Source organism: Hyla sarda, chromosome 4, assembly GCF_029499605.1.
Source record: "Hyla sarda isolate aHylSar1 chromosome 4, aHylSar1.hap1, whole genome shotgun sequence".
NCBI classification, from domain to species: domain Eukaryota; kingdom Metazoa; phylum Chordata; class Amphibia; order Anura; family Hylidae; genus Hyla; species Hyla sarda.
The window spans coordinates 383,256,799-383,278,121 of NC_079192.1; the positions used below are offsets into that span (position 1 = coordinate 383,256,799).

At 43.7% G+C, this 21,323-nt stretch overlaps 1 protein-coding gene across 12 annotated transcripts in view; it reads left to right on the plus strand.

Annotated features, from left to right (window-relative positions):
• The window catches only part of FLT4 (fms related receptor tyrosine kinase 4), a 350,628-nt gene that overhangs the window by 238,825 nt on the left and 90,480 nt on the right, over positions 1-21,323 (plus strand). For 10 of the 12 annotated variants that reach the window (XM_056516978.1, XM_056516982.1, XM_056516985.1 and 7 more), the window contains one exon: positions 18,696-18,792. In XM_056516978.1, coding sequence (XP_056372953.1) covers positions 18,696-18,792 — 97 coding nt within the window. Of the gene's footprint in view, positions 1-4,661; positions 4,701-4,736; positions 4,756-18,695; positions 18,793-21,323 lie in introns of those variants that run through there. The other 2 variants (XM_056516987.1, XM_056516989.1) reach the window with 2 other exon arrangements.

A 21,323-nucleotide genomic window follows, 5' to 3' on the forward strand; every position in this document is an offset into this window, starting at 1 on the left:
ACAGCTGCTAAAAAGTACAGGAAGGGTAAAGATTTTTTCATAGAAGAAAATTACAAATCTGTTTAACTTTCTGGCACCAGTTCATAAAAAAAAAAAAAAAAAAAAAGGTTTCCACCGGAGAAACCCATTTAACCCCTTAACGACCAAGGACGTATATTTATGTCCTTGACCATCTCCCGCGACATAACACGGGGTCACGCGGTCCCGGCATGTAACTAAAGCCAGGACCCGGGGCTAATAGCTATTAACCCTTTAGACGTGGCGTTCTAGCGTTCTAAAACAAAAGTAAAAGCTACCCGGCCGCTCAGTGGGGCTGATCGGGACCACCGCAATGAAAATGCGGTGTTCCGATCAGCTAGGACGTGAGTGGAGGTCCTCTTACCTTCCTCTGGCGTGTCCTTTAGGCCATTGATTGCTCCAAGCCTGAGATGCAGGCTTGAGCAATCAACCGCCGATAACACTGATCAATGCAAAGTTATGGCTTTGCAGTGATCAGTGTATAAGATCAGTGTGTGCAGTGTCATAGCCCCCTATGGGAGTTATAACATTGCAAAAAAACTGTGTAAAAAAAAAAGTTTATAAATGTGATTTAACCCTTTCCCTAATAAAAGTCCAAATCACCCCCTTTTCCCATAAAAAAAACATAAATATAAATAAATATAAATATATGTGGTATCGCCGCGTGCGTAAATGTCCGAACTCTAAAAATATAACATTAATTAAACCGCACGGTCAATGGCGTACGCGCAAAAAAAATTCCAAAGTCCAAACTAACGTATTTTTGGTCACTTTTTATATCATGAAAAAATGAATAAAAAGTGATCAAAAAGTCCAATCAATACAAAAAATGGTACCGCTAAAAACTTCAGATCACGGCACAAAAAATGAGCCCTCATACCGCCCCAGATCAATACACTGGTCAAGACCAGTATATGGAGGGTTAATCCAATCACTTTTCCAATAGATTCTCCCTTGGGGCAATCCAATAGTACCCTAAATTCCCATATACCAACTAAATCCCATAAACTTTATTGTAAACTAATTAAAGATAAACCACACATTTAAAATGTATCAGAGCAGTATCCCTTGTACTACAGTGATCCCTCAACTTACAATGGCCTCAACATACAATAGTTTCAACATACATTTTTTTTTTCTGGACCATTGTAACTTGAAACCAGACTCAACGTACAATGCTACAGACAGTCCAGATCTGTGAAACATGTCACAACTGGAGGAACTGACCAATCAGAAAGGGCATTTACTGGTAAATCACCTGTATTACTTAAGTGAATGCACTGACCGGCTGTCTGGCAGCGCCCCCTACAGTACAGGGAGGAACTACAAGTTCTGTACTACTCCTTACCTGTGCCAGGGTTAGCTGCTCCTTTGGACACCAAGTAAGGGCGGCTCCATTTGGGACACTGTGTGTTCTGTATAGGACCCTGAAGAAGCTCCTGTCCTCTACATAAACCATTGTTTCCCAACCAGGGTGCCTCCAGCTGTTACAAAACTACAACTCCCAGCATGCCCGGACAGCCAACGGCTGTCCGGGCATGCTGGGAGTTGTAGTTTTGCAACAGCTGGAGGCACCCTAGTTGGGAAACACTGACATAGACAGTGATTTACAGCCTCCCAGCAGCCCTTTCTTACTTTTATATGTAAGTTCTTGTTTTATCTGTATTAGTTATCTACTTATTTTTCTTTAACCCTCACTTTTTCCTATTTTTGGATGACATATTAGTGGCTTCAGAACCGATTACCAGGTTTCCATAGAGTTGTGGTCTCAACATACAATGGTTTCAACATACAATGGTCATCCTGGAACCAATTATTATTGTAACTTGAGGGACCACTGTATATCTATTGGCTTCCGGTATCTCTCTTTCTGAGATTACTTGTTAATCTTCACTGCTGAGTGTGCCTGCAGCTCCCACTCTGCTTTCTCCGGGATCTGTTCTGATATGTTTAAAAGCATAACGCCCCATACACAATAAAATAAAAAAGTTATAGGGTGCGTTCACACGGAGTAAATCAAGAGGAGTTCACGCCAAAAAATTAGCGGGCGGAAAAAATTTGCACGGAATTCACGTGGAATTGCGCGTGGAATTGTGTGCGGAAATGGGGGAAAGAAGTATAGGGTTTTTCAGCCATTTCCGTGCGAATTCCGCACGAAAACGATGTCGGGCGGAATTTTTTTTTTTACCATTGACTTCTATTGATTTCTGCTTGAAGAATGAACATGCTCATTCTTCAAGCGGAACGGAATTCAGCGTCGGAATTCCAATAGCAGAATTTCTGCAGAGTGAACAGGACATCGGAAAAAACATTAAAGTCAATGGGCAGAGGGGATGTGCATTAATTTGTAGCGGAGAATTCAAGAGGAATTACTGGAGTAAATTCCTCTTGAATTACTTTGTGTGAACGCACCCATAGGGGTCAGAAAATGAAAATTTTAAACGTATGCATTTTCCTGCATGCAGTTATGATTTTTTCCAGAAGTACGACAAAATCAAACCTATATAAGTAAGGTATCATTTTAATCATATGGACCTACAGAATAAAGATAATGTGTAATTTTTACTGAAAAAATTTACTGCGTAGAAACAGAAGCCCCCAAAAATTACAAAATTGCAAATTTTTTCTACAATTTCGTCGCACAATGATTTTTTTCCATTTCGCTGTAGATTTTTGGGTGAAATGACTGATGTCACTGCAAAGTAGAATTGGTGGCGCAAAAAATAAGCCATCATATGGATTTTTAGGTGCAAAATTTAATGGATTGTGATTTTTAATAAGTGAGGAGGAAAAAAGGAAAGTGCAAAAACAGAAAAACCCCTTAAAGGGGTACTCCGTTCCCTTGCTTTTGGAGCTCCGCTCCCCAGCGTCGGAGCGGAGCTCCGAAAGCAAGGGAATGGAGTACCCCTTTAAGGGGTTAATGAATTATATTTGGTGTGGAATGATTTATAGACTACAATTACTGGCTCATGTGTTTCAGTATAAAAGCTGTATAAAAGTTATTGTTTAATTCCTGTCCAAACAGATTTCGGCGCCTCCACTGTGAAGGCCGAGATGTAAGGACTCACTTATTGTTAAGGTCTCCTAACATTGGTAATTAGGAAAGAATAAAAAAAGCATTCAAAATACAGTCAACATTTTTTTTCCAGTCCAATATGGACAGTTTTATTCTTTAAAGGGTACCTCTCATCAAATAAACTTTTGATATATTTTAGATTAATGAATGTTGAATAACTTTCCAATAGCATGTTAATGAAAAATATGCTTCTTTCTATTGTATTTTTCCCGATCAGTCCTGTCAGCAAGCATTTCTGACTCATGCCGGAGTCCTAAACACTCAGAGCTGCCAGCCTGCTTTGTTCACAGCCAAACAGGCTGTGAACAAAGCAGGCTGGCAGTTCTGAGTGTTTTCCTTTGTGAACAAAGCAGACTGGCAGCTCGTAGTGTTTAGGACTCCAGCATGAGTCTGAAATGCTTGCTGCCAGGACTGGTAGGGAGACCCCTAGTGGTCATTTCTTCAAAGTGGAAAATTAAATAGAAAGAAGCATATTTTTTAATAACATTAATATAATATAATATATCAAAAGTTTTTTTTGATGAGAAAGGGTACCTTTAATTCATCTTGCCTCCTTAGAATCCATTCCCAGCCTTTTTGATGACAATGTAAATGAAATCCATATTACGGTAATAGAAATAATTCTAATGCTAACCTTTACACCTTGAGTACGTTCACACGTACACAATCTCGAAATTTCATTTGCGGATTTTCTGCTGCAGAACTTCAACAGTGGAAAAGCCACAGCAGATTTGCTGAAGACCCTTTGAAGTCCTACTCGCAGTCCAGAATGGCTGCCACCCACGGAAATGGCGTTAACTCCCTCATAATTTAATCGCAGAAATAAGTGTCGGAAAAAAGTCCCATTAAACAAATAGGATTTCACTATGCAATTCCGACTAAAGAATGAACATGTTTAGTCTTCCGGTGGAATCCTGATTAAAACAATGGGAGGCTGCTGCAAGCGAAATTCACCCCAAATTTCCTCCTCAAAATTCTGTATAGTGGACCCTTAGACAAATCAGTCTTAAAAGCGCCAAATTTATCACAATGCGCCAAATTTATCACAATGGCTCAAGCTGTTTAATAAACCTGGTACTACTTCAGACTGTCTAGTCTATGTTTAGACCCTCTATTAGTTGGCTTTTCTACTCCAAAATGTTATGCAATTTTTGCCATATGAGTCATGTGCAAGCCATACTCTTTTCCAACTTTTTACTAAACCATGCCGAAATATCAAGGGAAAAAGTGGCTAAAACTCATAATAAATGTGATGTAAATCATGTAAGTGAGTTTTCTTTTATGTTCACATGACTCATAACAACATCCATTTTTGTGTCAAAAATTGAAATAAATGGGAGCTTCAGGGCTTTCTTCCCTCCCCCATGCCCTGACACATGGTGAGATTTTTACCCATGTGTATTAACCCTGATGTACACATATTGGGGGGTGATTTATCAAAACCTGTGCAGAGGAAAAGTTGCCCAGTTGCCCCTAGCAACCAATCAGCTTGCTTCTTTCATTTTTAACAAGGCCTCTGCAAAATGAAAGAAGTGATCTGATTGGTTGCTAGGGGCAACTGGGCAACTTTTCCTTTGCACAGGTTTTGATAAATCTCCCCCAAAATGTGAATAATTTTATCAACAAGAGCTATTTGCCTAATAGGAGTGAATAGGAGATAGGTGACCAAATTCTGCACATCTCGCAGGAGGGTTCATAGCATGTACAGTGGTCCCTCAAGTTACAATATTAATTGGTTCTGGGACGACCATTGTATGTTGAAACCATTTTATGTTGAGACCAGAAATCTGGTAATCGGTTCAAAATGTCATCCAAAAATAGGAAAAAGTGAGAATTAAAGAAAAATAAGTAGATAACTAATATAGATAAAGCAAGTCCTTACATATAAAAGTAAGAAAGATCTGCCGGGAGCTGTAAATCACTGTCTATGTCAGTGTTTCCTAAGCAGGGAGCCTCCAGCTGTTCCAAAACTACAACTCCCAGCATGCACGGACAGCCAAAGGCTGTTCGGGCATGCTGGGAGTTGTAGTTTTGCAACAGTTGGGGGCACCCTGCATGGGAAACACTGGTCTATGTAGAGGACAGGAGCTTCTTCGGGGTCCTGTACAGTACACAGTGTCCTAAAAAAGTAACATGGAGCCGCCCTCACCTGGTGTCCAAAGGAGCAGGTAACCCTGGTACAGGTAAAGTGTACAGAACATGTAATACCTCCCTGTACTGTAGGGGGCACTACCAGACACCAGTCAGTGCATGCACTTCAGTAATACAGGGGTTTTACCTGTAAATGCCCATTCTGATTGGTCGGTTCTTCCGGCCATTGACACTTTTCACAGATCTGGACTGTCTGTAGCATTGTATGTTGAGTCTGGTTTCAACTTACAATGGTCCAGAAAAGACCATTGTATGTTGAAACTATTGTATGTTGAGGCCATTGTAAGTTGAGGGATCACTGTAGTAAGGGAGAAGCAGAGATGACCATAAGCACTATATCCCTGCTCCTCTGTGCACTCAGAGACTGTAGACATCTACAATTTAAAGTAGTGTTGCTTGCGAATATCGCATATTCGCGAATTTGCGAATTTTCGCGAATATAGCACTATATATATATATATATTCGTAATTACGAATATTATTTATTTTTATTTTTTTCACAGTACACATCACAGTGATCACCCCTCTCTGCTTCCAGCTTGTGTGGTGTAAAGAAGGCTCTAATACTACTGTGTGAGACTGGCGTGCGAATTTTCGCTTATGCAAATTTTTGTATATGCTAATTTTTGCATATGTTAATTTTCGCATATGCGATAATAAAACGAGAATATTACGAATATGCGAATTTAGCGAATACATGACGAATTTTCGTCCATATATTCGCGAATATTCGCGAATTCGAATATGGCCTATGCCGCTCAACACTAATATAAAGTATCACCAAACTACAATCCAGAATTGATGCTCAGAATAGGGACAAAAGATATCTCCACCTCAATGCACAACCATAGTCATCATACTGCACCACAATGCATCCAAATACAGACACACAGAGGTAGATCATTTGTGTCCAATTGCTTAATAAATGGCCTCCATATGTATTTGTATTATTGAATAATGATTTGCAAATGTCCTTTCAATTTGTAGCAGTGTAACTGGATCTTATGGTTTGTGTTCAAAAAGGTGATTCCGATACAGTAAAAAAGGGAAACCTAATCTAGCCAGGTAGCCACAAGAATTCTCTTTAGAAGTAACAATATATGGTTTGTATACCAAGTGGTTTTGCGAGGAATTTTGAATATTTTCACGATGACAGTGAACATTTTTGTGGGAATCTATGAGAAGAATTGCAATAATCTCTATTCAGATGTAATGCTGACTATTTTTACAGTCTACAGTCTTGGTAAATGTTTAAAGGGGTACTCCGCCCCTAGACATCTTATCCCCTATCCAAAGGATAGGGGATAAGATGTCAGATCGCAGGGGTCCCACTGCTGGGGATCTCGGCTGCAGCACCCACCTCAACAGCTTCCGGCAACGTTGGAGGCTTCGGATCCCGGCCACGCGAGTGAAAGAGCGTGACGTCACGGATCCGCCCCCGTGAGACATCACGCCCCGCCCCTCAATGTAAGTCTATGGGAGGGGCGTCACGCCCCCTCCCATAGGCTTGCATTGAGGGGGCGGGATGTGATGTCACACAGGGGCGGAGCTGTGACATCACAATGCTCCGGCCCTCTGATCGACAGTAATCAGACCCGGAGCGAACACGCTCCGGGGACTGATTTTAACGGGGTGCGGCGGGACCCCCGTGATCAGTCATCTTATCCCCTATCCTTTGGATAGGGGATAAGATGTCTAAGGGCCGGAGTACCCCTTTAAGATGTTAAACTTCAATTAACAATCTAATAGGGAGATTTATCAAACTGGCAAAACAAAGAAAACCTGTCTTTGTTGTCCCTTGCAATCAATCGCAGAACAGATTTTATTTCTTTGGTTGCTATGGGCAACCCCAAACATCATAATGTGTTTTTTTTATCCTCGTTGTGGTTGTGTGAAGTAGTGTAGTGCCCTCTATGGCCAATAAATGGTAGTTGTCATCTACATTTGTGGTTCACTTGAAGGAGTGTCTCTTTAAAGGGGTATTTCAGCCTTTAAAAAAAAAAAACACATACCTACCCCTCCCATCCCATAGATACCATGGTCAATAGTGACTATAAAATATAGTAGATTACATGCTGAATGTCACACCTGGGCCTGCTGAAGGCCTCTGGGGAGTGTGCTTAGGGTAGGTTAACACCACAATTGTGCCTGCTGTAGCCTATACACGTCAGCAAAATTGGTTGCTGATATATACAAGCGCGGACAGGCATGGGTGCCATTGGAGCAAAGATAGTCAGCTAGTTACTATAGGGTACATTTTTCATTCCATGCATCTATTCTTTAAAGAGATAAGAACCATTTATGACTTGCGTACATGCGACTAATCTATCAAAGTGGCGCACAATGTAAATTAAATATGAATCTTAAATAATTGTCTGTCTAATGTGAACAGTGATTGCTTTAAAGAGGTACTCTGGTGCAAAACATCTTATCAGGAACACGGGAGCCTGGAGCTCCTGTGTTCGTGTCGTCATGCCACGTAGTACATAGCCGTCACGCCTCCTCCCATATACCTGAATGGAGAGTTTTCTCCGTGCACGGATGACCAGTGTGCCGCGCCGGCGATCGCGGGGGTCCCCAGCGGCAGGATCCCCGCGATCTAACATCTTATCCCCTATCCTTTTGATAGGTGATAAGATGTTTTGCGCTGGAGTACCCCTTGAAATGGTTAAATGGTTATCGGATATGTTAGCTTATAAGTATGCTCCTGGTTGGAGTCAACATGAATCTCAAGAATTTGCCCTTTTAAAAAAAAGAAAAATTGCATTTCAGAAATTTTATCGTAACTGTTAAGAAAGACCTGCTGAATTCAGCGAACGGAGATTCTGCAGTGTGAATGCACCCTAAAAGTGAAGAGAATTTGTTGGGAGCGTTTTGGTGACAAAAGTCACACATTTTTGAGCAAGAATTGTTGATAATTTTATGTCTGACCTCGATAGTACAACAGTAATAATTTACCCCCCACTATGTTCGGGTCATTTTCCTCAAGCATATGTGTTGCGGATTCAGGAGTACAGCACACCACACTTTTGAGTCCAAACCATGTAATAAATAAATGAAGATTATATGATCTGTCCGTTTCAGTATTGCCTTCAGTTTTGTAGACACTATCTACCATTTCATAAAAAATACTTACAAGAAAGCAGTTCTCCCAAATATGATATGCAAGAGACAATATAGTCCATGAAAAGATCCAGGAGCGAGGTTTGTCTGTATAGAAAGCTGTACGAAAGGGCATGTACTGTTGATAGCTAAATACATATTGATCTATACAGAGTCAGTTGTCATATAATGGTTACTAAGTTTAACTAGATTTTCACAAAGCGTACTAAAAACTGCAATTTTTTAATTGGACAAAAGAAAAAAATTACTGCACATAGTAGTTTTAAGTTGAGTTTTAAGCTCAAATCCTCCAAAACGATGGACACCAGACTGAAACCCAAAAGGACCCATTGAAAGTCAATGAGACCCATCGGGACCTGTAGGTGTCCGTTGTGACACAGAGCGTCCAGCTTCATTGTTTGTGCACATAGCCTTATTTTTCAAAAATGTTGACAAATTTTTCAGAATGTCACATGCTAACTACTGGGGGCTGGACACAGATGGAAATTCAGCCATAGTATTTGAAAGCTATAGACCCACTTGGTGAATGTGAAATATGTTTGTGTACTTGTTGGATGGTTATGATTGATCAGGGTGAAGATCATATTCACACAATACTAACTGGTATATACTGCATTCTGTCATTTGTAAACAAAAGAGTGACACCATGAATAATATGAGTTCCCCCTCCAGGAGAATTGTGATTGATCTGAATAGGAAGGAGCATGATCATTGTAATAGAGACCTCTATATAGTCCCTATAAACCTCAATAAAACACCAGTCCAGCACATGCTGCCCCCAACAACCACTTCCCTAGATGGAAAGGTCTCTTACAAATATTGAGAGCAATCACATTTTTCTGTAATTTACATGTAATTGTAAATTCAAAATGTAATTTTGCACCAATCACAACAAACTACACATCCATACACCCAACCACGACTGTCATACACACGCCAACACTTTATGACAAAAAATGCCTCTTTTGCCAGGATGGCAGGAAGGTGTTGTCCACATGAGCCAAAGATATATTACAAAAAAACTGTTAACCCAGCCAAAACGACAAAATCACATGACATCAACTATGGATAAAACATACATAGAAATAAATATCAAGGCAATGTTATTCTGTATGTTGTTATATGTTCACGAGATCAGCTATTGGTGTATTCAGTGTTTGAGTGTTCATTTACCTTAATACTAAGAGCATTTTAACATGAATTTAATTTACCTCAATACTAAATTGACATACTTTTTGCAAACATGTGCAATTGCATAAGGGCCTATTCGGTAAGGGGGCCCACCCATAGAAGCAGTTTAAAACTATTAGATTGCATGTAAGGGGCTGAACAAGAGTTTCATTTCAAACTCACATTTCCGGTTAATTGTAAAAGATACTGTATATAATATGGGCGCTCTATGCTGCGCAATTGGCCCATTCACTATACATATTTCCCGAGCTGCAGTATTTTTTGGTGTAGCAGCCTTCCATTGTTTTTAATGGCATTCTGCTGAATACGGATCCCAGACATGTTCATTCTTTCAGTAGATTTCACTCATAGAGACAGCGCATTTTCGAGCAGTCCTAACGCCAAATGAATCAGTTGGCACCTGCTACATTTCCTAGGTGTAAAGGGGCCCTAAGGGGCTCATATACTGCTTTGCTATTTTATTCCATATTTTAATATGTATAATGTATGCTGAAAATCCTCAGCACATGTATGTGGCATTTATGACCTCAAACATTTCTTCTCTACCTTGGTGGCATAACATAAGACCCAGTTGTTTCCCACTGTAACCTTTACAATGACACGATCCCCATTTCTTTCACGTAGCTCCGGGTCAAGCCAAAAAAAACTACAGTCGGCGTGGACAACCTGAGATTTAAAACCTCATCTATCTCCATTACCTTCACAGTTGTTACTGCCAGGCAATTTGCATGTAATCCAACCCATCAATTAGGATTTTTTTTTTTATACAATACCATAAAATGAGGTCACCTTTTTGGCAAAAAAAATCCTGTGCCACCTCCATTAGCTAGTCAATGGCAAGTTCTATAATTTCACTAGTGTCAGATTGTTGGTAACAGGAACGAAGTGTTTGTAACGGTCCTTGTTTGTTGAATAGAAGGCAAATGAACGTAAAGTGCACATAGAAATAGAGTGCAGAAAGCAGCTGCATTAAATAAAGATTTCTCTCTGTGTATAGCTCATATGTCTGTCACTGTGCGGCATGGGTACTACTTAACGTGGGTTTTCCATTAAAAATGCTGCCAAACCGCACATTTCTATACCTAACGTCATAAATCTACTCCGTGATCTGTAGATTAAATTTGAATCTGGCACCTTGTCCGATACTTGAATCCTTAGAACCCCGTTCTCCTGTTTTTTTTTATTGCAATTTATGCCCAGCTGATCTTTATTTTACCCGCTAGATTTTATATCTAAATTATCTTCTATATAATCATCTATATTAAAAATCTCTCCAACTACAGCTGGAGTCTCCATATCGATTTCTAGTGCAGGCATAGTCTGATAAAAGGTCAGGAATGTTAAATAAAATGAAAAAAAAACATTAAAACGTAATTTTTCAGGTAAAGAGTTCTCCAACTTGCCAAAATTGTGGCTTTTCGCTAAAGACTTCCTACAGCTGAAGGTTTTGCTGCAATTATATACAGTGTAGGCAACCTTCTGTGAATAGCACGGTCTTGAGCCTCGTATGTTTTAGGGCACCATCACATCGCTCCAAATCTCAGTCTCAGTTCAGAAACTTAAATAGGCACTGTCACTTTGCATAGATCAATAGTGCCAGCGAATTTAAGAAGCTTTGTAATATAGCTTAATTACACAACACATGCTTTTTTGTTCTGTTAACAAACTTCCCCACCTCCTTTTGCTAAAAATTTCTCTGAAAATCAGCTTAGACAAGTCTATGGAGGTGGGACGAGAGAGTTTCACCCACTAGCTCTAGGAGAACTGCAACTTACAGATAATGCCTGCAAAGCAGAAATCTACAGGAAAATTACCATATACACGTTATATAATAGCCAGAAAAAGTGTCGCTCCTTGTGTACATACACGTGAAGACAGATAAATGAAGACGGTTGCTTGCTATGTTTTATCTGTTTGAATGTTCCACAGGTGGGAACAACAGGCACAACATTGTACCCACGTCTGGCAAGGGCCATTTCATTCCCTCCTTCTTCACCCCCAGTGCAACTTCACCCCCACCTCCCTGATCCCACTGTCTGTGCCATATCATCACCCCCTCTTCATCACCCCTCTGGGCCATTTCATGACCCCCTCTACCATTTCATCCCCTCTTTATCACCCCCTGTGCCTTTTTTCACCCCTCCCCCCCCCCCCATACTGTTACGCCGAGCGCTCCGGGTCCCCGCTCCTCCCCGGAGCGCTCGCTACACTTCCCTCACTGCAGCGCCCCGGTCGGTTCCACGGACCCGGGGCGCTGCGTTACTACCTCCGGCCGGGATGCGATTCGCGATGCGGGTAGCGCCCGCTCGCGATGCGCACCCCGGCTCCCGTACCTTACTCGCTCCCCGTCAGTTCTGTCCCGGCGCGCGCGGCCCCGCTCCCTAGGGCGCGCGCGCGCCGGGTCTTTGCGATTTAAAGGGCCACTGCACCGCTGATTGGTGCAGTGGTTCCAATTAGTGTTTACACCTGTGCACTTCCCTATATCACCTCACTTCCCCTTCACTCCCTCGCCGGATCTTGTTGCCCTAGTGCCAGTGAAAGCGTTCCTTGTGTGTTCCTTGCCTGTGATTCCAGACCTTCTGCCGTTGCCCCTGACTACGATCCTTGCTGCCTGCCCCGACCTTCTGCTACGTCCGACCTTGCTTCTGTCTACTCCCTTGTACCGCGCCTATCTTCAGCAGCCAGAGAGGTTGAGCCGTTGCTAGGGGATACGACCTGGTCACTACCGCCGCAGCAAGACCATCCCGCTTTGCGGCGGGCTCTGGTGAAAACCAGTAGTGACTTAGAACCGATCCTCTAGCACGGTCCACGCCAATCCCTCTCTGGCACAGAGGATCCACTACCTGCCAGCCGGCATCGTGACAGTAGATCCGGCCATGGATCCCGCTGAAGTTCCTCTGCCAGTTGTCGCTGACCTCACCACGGTGGTCGCCCAGCAGTCACAACAGATTGCGCAACAAGGCCAACAGCTGTCTCAACTGACTGTTATGCTACAACAGTTACTACCACAGCTCCAGCAATCATCTCCTCCGCCAGCTCCTGTACCTCCTCCGCAGCGAGTGGCCGCTTCTGGAATACGACTATCCTTGCCGGATAAATTTGATGGGGACTCTAAGTTTTGCCGTGGCTTTCTTTCCCAATGTTCATTACACTTGGAGATGATGTCGGACCAGTTCCCCACTGAAAGGTCTAAGGTGGCTTTCGTAGTCAGCCTGCTGTCTGGAAAAGCCCTGGCTTGGGCCACACCGCTCTGGGACCGCAATGACCCCGTCACTGCCTCTGTACACTCCTTCTTCTCGGAGATTCGAAGTGTCTTTGAGGAACCTGCCCGAGCCTCTTCTGCTGAGACTGCCCTGTTGAACCTGGTCCAGGGTAATTCTTCCGTTGGCGAGTATGCCGTACAGTTCCGTACCCTTGCTTCAGAATTATCCTGGAATAATGAGGCACTCTGCGCGACCTTTAAAAAAGGCCTATCCAGCAACATTAAAGATGTTCTGGCCGCACGAGAAATCCCTGCTAACCTACATGAACTCATCCATCTTGCCACTCGCATTGACATGCGTTTTTCCGAACGGCGTCAGGAGCTCCGCCAGGATATGGACTCTGTTCGCACGAGGCGTTTCTTCTCCCCGGCTCCTCTCTCCTCTGGTCCCCTGCAATCTGTTCCTGTGCCTCCCGCCGTGGAGGCTATGCAGGTCGACCGGTCTCGCCTGACACCCCAAGAGAGGACACGACGCCGCATGGAGAATCTCTGCCTGTACTGTGCTAGTACCGAACACTTCCTGAAGGATTGTCCTATCCGTCCTCCCCGCCTGGAAAGACGTCCGCTGACTCCGCACAATGGTGAGACAGTCCTTGATGTCTACTCTGCTTCTCCACGTCTTACTGTGCCTGTGCGGATGTCTGCCTCTGCCTTCTCCTTCTCTGCTGTGGCCTTCTTGGACTCTGGATCTGCAGGAAATTTCATCTTAGCCTCTCTCGTCAACAGGTTCAACATCCCGGTGACCAGTCTCGCCAGACCCCTCTACATCAATTGTGTAAACAATGAAAGATTGGACTGTACTATACGTTTCCGCACGGAGCCCCTTCTAATGTGCATCGGATCTCATCACGAGAGGATTGAACTGTTGGTCCTCCCCAATTGCACTTCTGAAATCCTTCTTGGACTTCCCTGGCTTCAACTCCATTCCCCAATCCTGGATTGGTCCACTGGGGAGATCAAGAGTTGGGGGCCCTCTTGTTCCAAGGACTGCTTAAAACCGGTTCCCAGTAAACCTTGCCGTGTCCCTGTGCTTCCTCATGTAACCGGTCTCCCTAAGGCCTATATGGACTTTGCGGACGTTTTTTGCAAAAAACAAGCTGAGACTCTACCTCCTCACAGGCCTTATGATTGTCCCATTGACCTCCTCCCGGGCACTACTCCACCCCGGGGCAGAATCTATCCTCTGTCCGTCCCAGAGACTCTTGCCATGTCTGAATACGTCCAAGAAAATTTAAAAAAGGGCTTTATCCGTAAATCCTCCTCTCCTGCCGGAGCCGGATTTTTCTTTGTGTCCAAAAAAGATGGCTCTCTACGTCCTTGCATTGACTACCGCGGTCTTAATAAAATCACGGTTAAGAACCGCTACCCCCTACCCCTCATCTCTGAACTCTTTGATCGTCTCCAAGGTGCCCATATTTTTACCAAACTGGACTTAAGAGGTGCTTATAATCTCATCCGCATCAGAGAGGGGGATGAATGGAAAACGGCATTTAACACCAGAGATGGACACTTTGAGTATCTGGTCATGCCCTTTGGTCTATGCAACGCCCCTGCCGTCTTCCAAGACTTTGTTAATGAAATTTTTCGTGATCTACTATACTCCTGTGTTGTTGTATATCTGGACGATATCCTGATTTTTTCTGCCAATCTTGAAGAACACCGCCAGCATGTCCGTATGGTTCTTCAGAGACTTCGTGATAATCAACTCTATGCCAAAATAGAGAAATGTCTGTTTGAATGCCAATCTCTTCCTTTTCTAGGATACTTGGTCTCTGGCCAGGGACTACAAATGGACCCAGATAAACTCTCTGCCGTCTTAGATTGGCCACGCCCCTCCGGACTCCGTGCCATCCAACGTTTTTTGGGGTTCGCCAATTATTACAGGCAATTTATTCCACATTTTTCTACCATTGTGGCTCCTATTGTGGCTTTAACAAAAAAAAATGCCGATCCCAAGTCTTGGCCTCCTCAAGCGGAAGACGCCTTTAAACGACTCAAGTCTGCCTTTTCTTCGGCTCCCGTGCTCTCCAGACCTGACCCATCTAAACCCTTCCTATTGGAGGTTGATGCCTCCTCAGTGGGAGCTGGAGCTGTCCTTCTACAAAAAAACTCTTCCGGGCATGCTGTTACTTGTGGTTTTTTTTCCAGGACCTTCTCTCCGGCGGAGAGGAACTACTCCATCGGGGATCGAGAGCTTCTAGCCATTAAATTAGCACTTGAGGAATGGAGGCATCTGCTGGAGGGATCAAGATTTCCAGTTATTATTTACACCGATCACAAGAACCTCTCCTACCTCCAGTCTGCCCAACGGCTGAATCCTCGTCAGGCCAGGTGGTCTCTGTTCTTTGCCCGATTTAATTTTGAAATTCACTTTCGGCCTGCTGATAAAAACATTAGGGCCGATGCTCTCTCTCGTTCCTCAGATGCCTCTGAAATTGAACTCTCTCCTCAACACATCATTCCTCCTGACTGCCTGATTTCCACTTCTCCAGCCTCCATCAGGCAAACTCCTCCAGGAAAGACCTTTGTTTCTCCACGCCAACGCCTTGGGATCCTCAAATGGGGTCACTCCTCCCATCTCGCAGGTCATGCGGGCATCAAGAAATCTGTGCAACTCATCTCTCGCTTCTATTGGTGGCCGACTCTAGAGACTGATGTGGTGGACTTTGTGCGAGCCTGCACTATCTGTGCCCGGGATAAGACTCCTCGCCAGAAGCCCGCTGGTTTTCTTCATCCTCTACCTGTCCCCGAACAACCTTGGTCTCTGATTGGTATGGATTTTATTACTGACTTACCCCCATCCCATGGCAACACTGTTATTTGGGTGGTCGTTGATCGATTCTCCAAAATGGCACATTTCATCCCTCTTCCTGGTCTTCCTTCAGCGCCTCAGTTGGCTAAACAATTTTTTGTACACATTTTTCGTCTTCACGGGTTGCCTACACAGATCGTCTCGGATAGAGGCGTCCAATTTGTGTCTAAATTCTGGAGGGCTCTCTGTAAACAACTCAAGATTAAATTAAATTTTTCTTCTGCATACCATCCTCAATCCAATGGACAAGTAGAGAGAATTAACCAGATCTTGGGTGACTATTTACGACATTTTGTTTCCTCCCGCCAGGATGACTGGGCAGATCTTCTACCTTGGGCCGAATTCTCGTATAATTTCAGAATCTCTGAATCTTCCTCCAAATCTCCGTTTTTCGTGGTGTACGGCCGTCACCCTCTTCCCCCCCTCCCTACCCCCTTGCCCTCTGGTCTGCCCGCTGTGGATGAAATTTCTCGTGATCTTTCCACCATATGGAAAGAGACCCAAAATTCTCTCTTACAGGCTTCTTCTCGCATGAAGAGATTCGCAGATAAGAAAAGAAGAGCTCCTCCCATTTTTTCCCCTGGAGACAAGGTATGGCTCTCCGCTAAATATGTCCGTTTCCGTGTCCCGAGCTATAAGTTGGGACCACGCTATCTTGGTCCTTTTAAAGTTTTGTGTCAAATTAATCCTGTCTCTTACAAACTTCTTCTTCCTCCTTCTCTTCGTATCCCTAATGCCTTTCACGTCTCTCTTCTTAAACCTCTCATCCTCAACCGTTTTTCTCCTAAATCTGTTCCTCCCACTCCTGTTTCCGGCTCCTCGGACATCTTCTCTGTCAAAGAGATTTTGGCCTCTAAAAAGGTCAGGGGAAGAACTTTTTTTTTAGTGGATTGGGAGGGTTGTGGTCCAGAAGAGAGGTCCTGGGAACCTGAGGACAATATCCTGGACAAAAGTCTGATCCTCAGGTTCTCAGGCCCCAAGAAGAGGGGGAGACCCAAGGGGGGGGGTACTGTTACGCCGAGCGCTCCGGGTCCCCGCTCCTCCCCGGAGCGCTCGCTACACTTCCCTCACTGCAGCGCCCCGGTCGGTTCCACGGACCCGGGGCGCTGCGTTACTACCTCCGGCCGGGATGCGATTCGCGATGCGGGTAGCGCCCGCTCGCGATGCGCACCCCGGCTCCCGTACCTTACTCGCTCCCCGTCAGTTCTGTCCCGGCGCGCGCGGCCCCGCTCCCTAGGGCGCGCGCGCGCCGGGTCTTTGCGATTTAAAGGGCCACTGCACCGCTGATTGGTGCAGTGGTTCCAATTAGTGTTTACACCTGTGCACTTCCCTATATCACCTCACTTCCCCTTCACTCCCTCGCCGGATCTTGTTGCCCTAGTGCCAGTGAAAGCGTTCCTTGTGTGTTCCTTGCCTGTGATTCCAGACCTTCTGCCGTTGCCCCTGACTACGATCCTTGCTGCCTGCCCCGACCTTCTGCTACGTCCGACCTTGCTTCTGTCTACTCCCTTGTACCGCGCCTATCTTCAGCAGCCAGAGAGGTTGAGCCGTTGCTAGGGGATACGACCTGGTCACTACCGCCGCAGCAAGACCATCCCGCTTTGCGGCGGGCTCTGGTGAAAACCAGTAGTGACTTAGAACCGATCCTCTAGCACGGTCCACGCCAATCCCTCTCTGGCACAGAGGATCCACTACCTGCCAGCCGGCATCGTGACACATACCATTTCATTAAAACCCCTTATCACCCTTGTACCATTTCATTTACACTCCTTATCACCCCTTATGCCATTTACTTAACCCCTTTCATCATTCTTCATTCATCTCTACACACCTGGCCTGTGACTCTCTGTCTGGCAGGCCCAGGAGCAGACTCAGTGGCTCCCACTTGTTTCCTGACAGTTGTGCTGGCAGCTACTGATGATCACTGATATAAAATGGCCGGCTGCCAGTTCAAGATGAGCCAGCACAGGCCGTGGCCACTAAAAAAACAGTACCCAGTGGGGCTGTTGCTGTGAGACAAGATGGTCCCACAACACCCCTGGAGACTGCTGCTGACACACTCATCTCCTGCGTCACACAATTTGTACAGCATTGTATTAGGCCAATGTTTCCCAACCTGTGACTCTCCAGCCAATTACAACTCTCTTTATTCCCCAAGAGTGTATGATGGTAGCAGTAGTTTATCAACATTTGGAGAGCCACAGGTTGGGGAACATTGGCCTAATACAGTGTTTCCCAACCCAGTCCTCAAGGCACACCAACATTCCGGGTTTTTTCAATTACTCCATTGGAATAGAACAGGGAAAAATTAAAATCCTGGACTGTTGGTGTGCCTTGTGGACTGGGTGGGGAAACACTGGCCTAATAGATGGTCTACTGGAGGGCTAGTTGAACACCAAGAGGGTGTTTTCTTTAGGAGAAAACAGCCTCAATTCTAGGCTCACAAATTTGAAACCTCTAATGTGTGAAGGCAGCAGGTAAATTTATCAATGTGTTTGGAACTACATCATAACTTGACTTAATGTCTCTGCTTTCTATCAAAAGCAACAAGCGCTGGTGTTGAAAGTTTTCCTTTGCTTCATTTAGCCAAAATCACAATAAACGACACATTTTCAAAGAAGACTTGGGAAACGAAATAAAAACAATGCCTGGGATATTTTAATTAAAAAACTAGTAAATTCCTCCTCGTAAGGACTGCAATCAGATGTGATGGATGAAATGATCCTCTCCCCTGCCCCCTACCCAGCCTACATATGCTACGTTCTAGCTTTTCCAACAAGAGTCATTAGCTCAGGGATCTACATTAATTCTGAAGTCCAGGATTGGTGCCACAGCGGGTTTTTGACATTAAACATTCCCCAGGATTTCTGCCTAAATATGAACAGCACTTTGTTTAACTTTCTTAAATATGTTGACACAGATGGGAGTTGGGGGGTAGTTACTTCGGCTAAATGGCAAAGACTTCGTGTCCAATTAGCTGAATTAATTTGAAATGTGAAACAAGAGCCCGGATTTGAGAGATCTGTTTTTTTTATACTGTATTCTCTTCTGTTTTTTTGTAGATCTGGTGAGTGGATATTCTATGACCCCGCCTGTTCTGGACATCAACACTGACGAACTTGTGATCAACACAAATGACTCACTGATGCTCACCTGCAGGTAAGAGATTATTGGGGGAAAATATTACTGTAAGGAATGAAAACTTCATACATTTTATTGAGTAAGGCTCCTTAGATGGATAGACCCATTCCCAATATGAGCACTCATCTACTAGCGCTCATTTAAGGAGCCTTTTACATGGCTTAAATGGGCACTGTCTTTTAAAAACACTTTTGACAAGTCCTAGAGACATGTCAAACATTTTGTTCGGCAGTGGTCTTCAGACCTCCACCAATTGGGAGAACGAGCCTTTGCACTAGGCACGTTCTCTCCTGACTCCATATCACAATCAAAACCATTTCGTAATGTAAGTCTATGGGGAACATCTCGATCACATGAATTAGAGCAGGGAGAGGAGTGCGCGACAGAGCAGACTTCTCCTGGCTCATTCTCCCGATCGCTAGAGGTATGAACATTCAGATCCCCACCGTTTTAAACTTTTGACATATCGCTAGGACATGGCAAAAGTTTTTTTACGTGACAGGTTTTTGAAGGAAATGATCCACTGTTTAAGCCAAGTTTTTATGGTAAACATTTTTTTTAAAGAATTGTTGCTGACGTTTTTTTCTAATTTTGCATTTTACTCTCTATATTCTAAAATAATCATGAAATCTTTCAGTTTCTATTTCTGAAAACTAAGACACTTCCTGTTCTGTACAGATAATTTCCCAGTAATGCCTTTCTTCTCAGAACAGACAGGAGTACAGTGAGAGGTGACACCAGTAGATAGATAACACTGGCTCCACCACCATTCACAGCAGAGATCAGCATCCCCTCTCCCTATAGAATGGCCTCTTAAAAGTTTACAGAGAATGCTCAGTAGCATCTTCAATTCATCTGAATGGGACAGCTCCTGTGTATTGTTGTCTATGTCCATGAGGCTTGCTGTTAAGCATATCTCTAAGTGCTTAGTTAAACAGCTCAGGGAAGATATCTGCCCCCATACTAATAAACAAAAAAGAAAAAAAAAGAAATGACAAATCAGTAAATAGAAACTGATTAGAATAAAAGAAAATGTTTCGGTATCTGCTTTTAATTAGAAAAAAAAACCTTGCTGATACATTCCCTTTATTTAATGTGTTGCCTGGGCTGAACAAAACATTGTCATTTTTGTGCCCCTTCACTTACATCACTGTTGGCTGCACATCCACTGCTTGCACATGGTAGACCTGCAACCCTCAACTTACAATGGCCTCAGGTTACAATATTTTCAATATGATTTTTTCTGGATCTGGGGATCTGGACAGTCCAGATCTGCGAAACGTGTCAATGGCTGGAAGAACTGACCAATCAGAATGGGCATTGACTGGTAAAACCCCTTTATTGCTGAAATGTATGCACTGACTGGTGTCTGGTAGCGCCTCCCTACAGTACAGGGAGGTATTACAAATTCTGTACTCTTTACCTGTGCCAGGATTAGCTGCTCCTTTGGACACCAGTTGAGGGCAGCTTCATTTAACTTTTTTGGGACACTGTGTACTGTACAGGACCCTGAAGAAGCTCCTGTCCTCTACATGGACAGTGATTTAAAGGCTCCCAGCAGATCTTTCTTACTTTTATATGTAAGGATTTGCTTTATCTCCATTAGTTATCTACTTATTTTCTTTAATCCTCACTTTTTTCTTTTTTGGAGACATTTTGGGGGCTTCAGAACCAATTCCAGGTTTACATAGAGTTATGGTCTCAACATACAATGGTTTGAACATATAATGGTTGTCCTGGAAACCAATTCATATTGTAAGAGACCACTGTACTTAAAGAGAACCTCTCATGATCTTGTTAAATGTTATAATCCTCCCAGTTCACTGCCCCCCATCATGATAAACCACCCCCTGCTTTTATTTTTATTATATTTTAGTTTTTCACCTTGATGTTGCTCTGTATTTTCTGCTCAGTCTTAGTCAGATTATTCACAGACTGGGAAGGGGGCGTTCCCCAGCAGGCGTGACATCATCTGAAGCCATATAGGGGAGAACTTCCTCCCTCACTCTACTACACACAGCCCAGAGCAGTTCAGTGTGTGAGATGAGCTGTGATTGGCTAAGGCTGCGCACACACATTCCTCAGCACTCCAGACTGCAGTTCCTGCTTTTGGACTTCTGCCAGCCCAGCAGGAGTCCAAACTCTGTGCAAGAGATGAGGGGGAAATGTGTTCTGGACAAGTAGGGAGCTTTTTTAAACACAAATAGAACATAGAAAACTTAATTTTTTTTTAAACAAAGTACATTAGAAAGATTTTTTATTTACCATAAGGAGTGCAATAGCAGAAAATGTTTTAATGAGATTCCCATTTAACATATACCCTAATATGTTTTCATAGCATATTGATCAAGCCTAGGGCCATAAAGTAAACATGCCTCTTACTGTGAATTGTGCCCGGTATTGTTCCTACTGTTGGTCATTGCCTATGGTGCATTGTCTTACTGTATATACATAACCCTACCATACAGTGCTGAAATGATAAACATGCCATATGACGCACAAAAAAAAAAGTCCAATTCAACTTCCTAAATATTAATGCTACAGTAGAT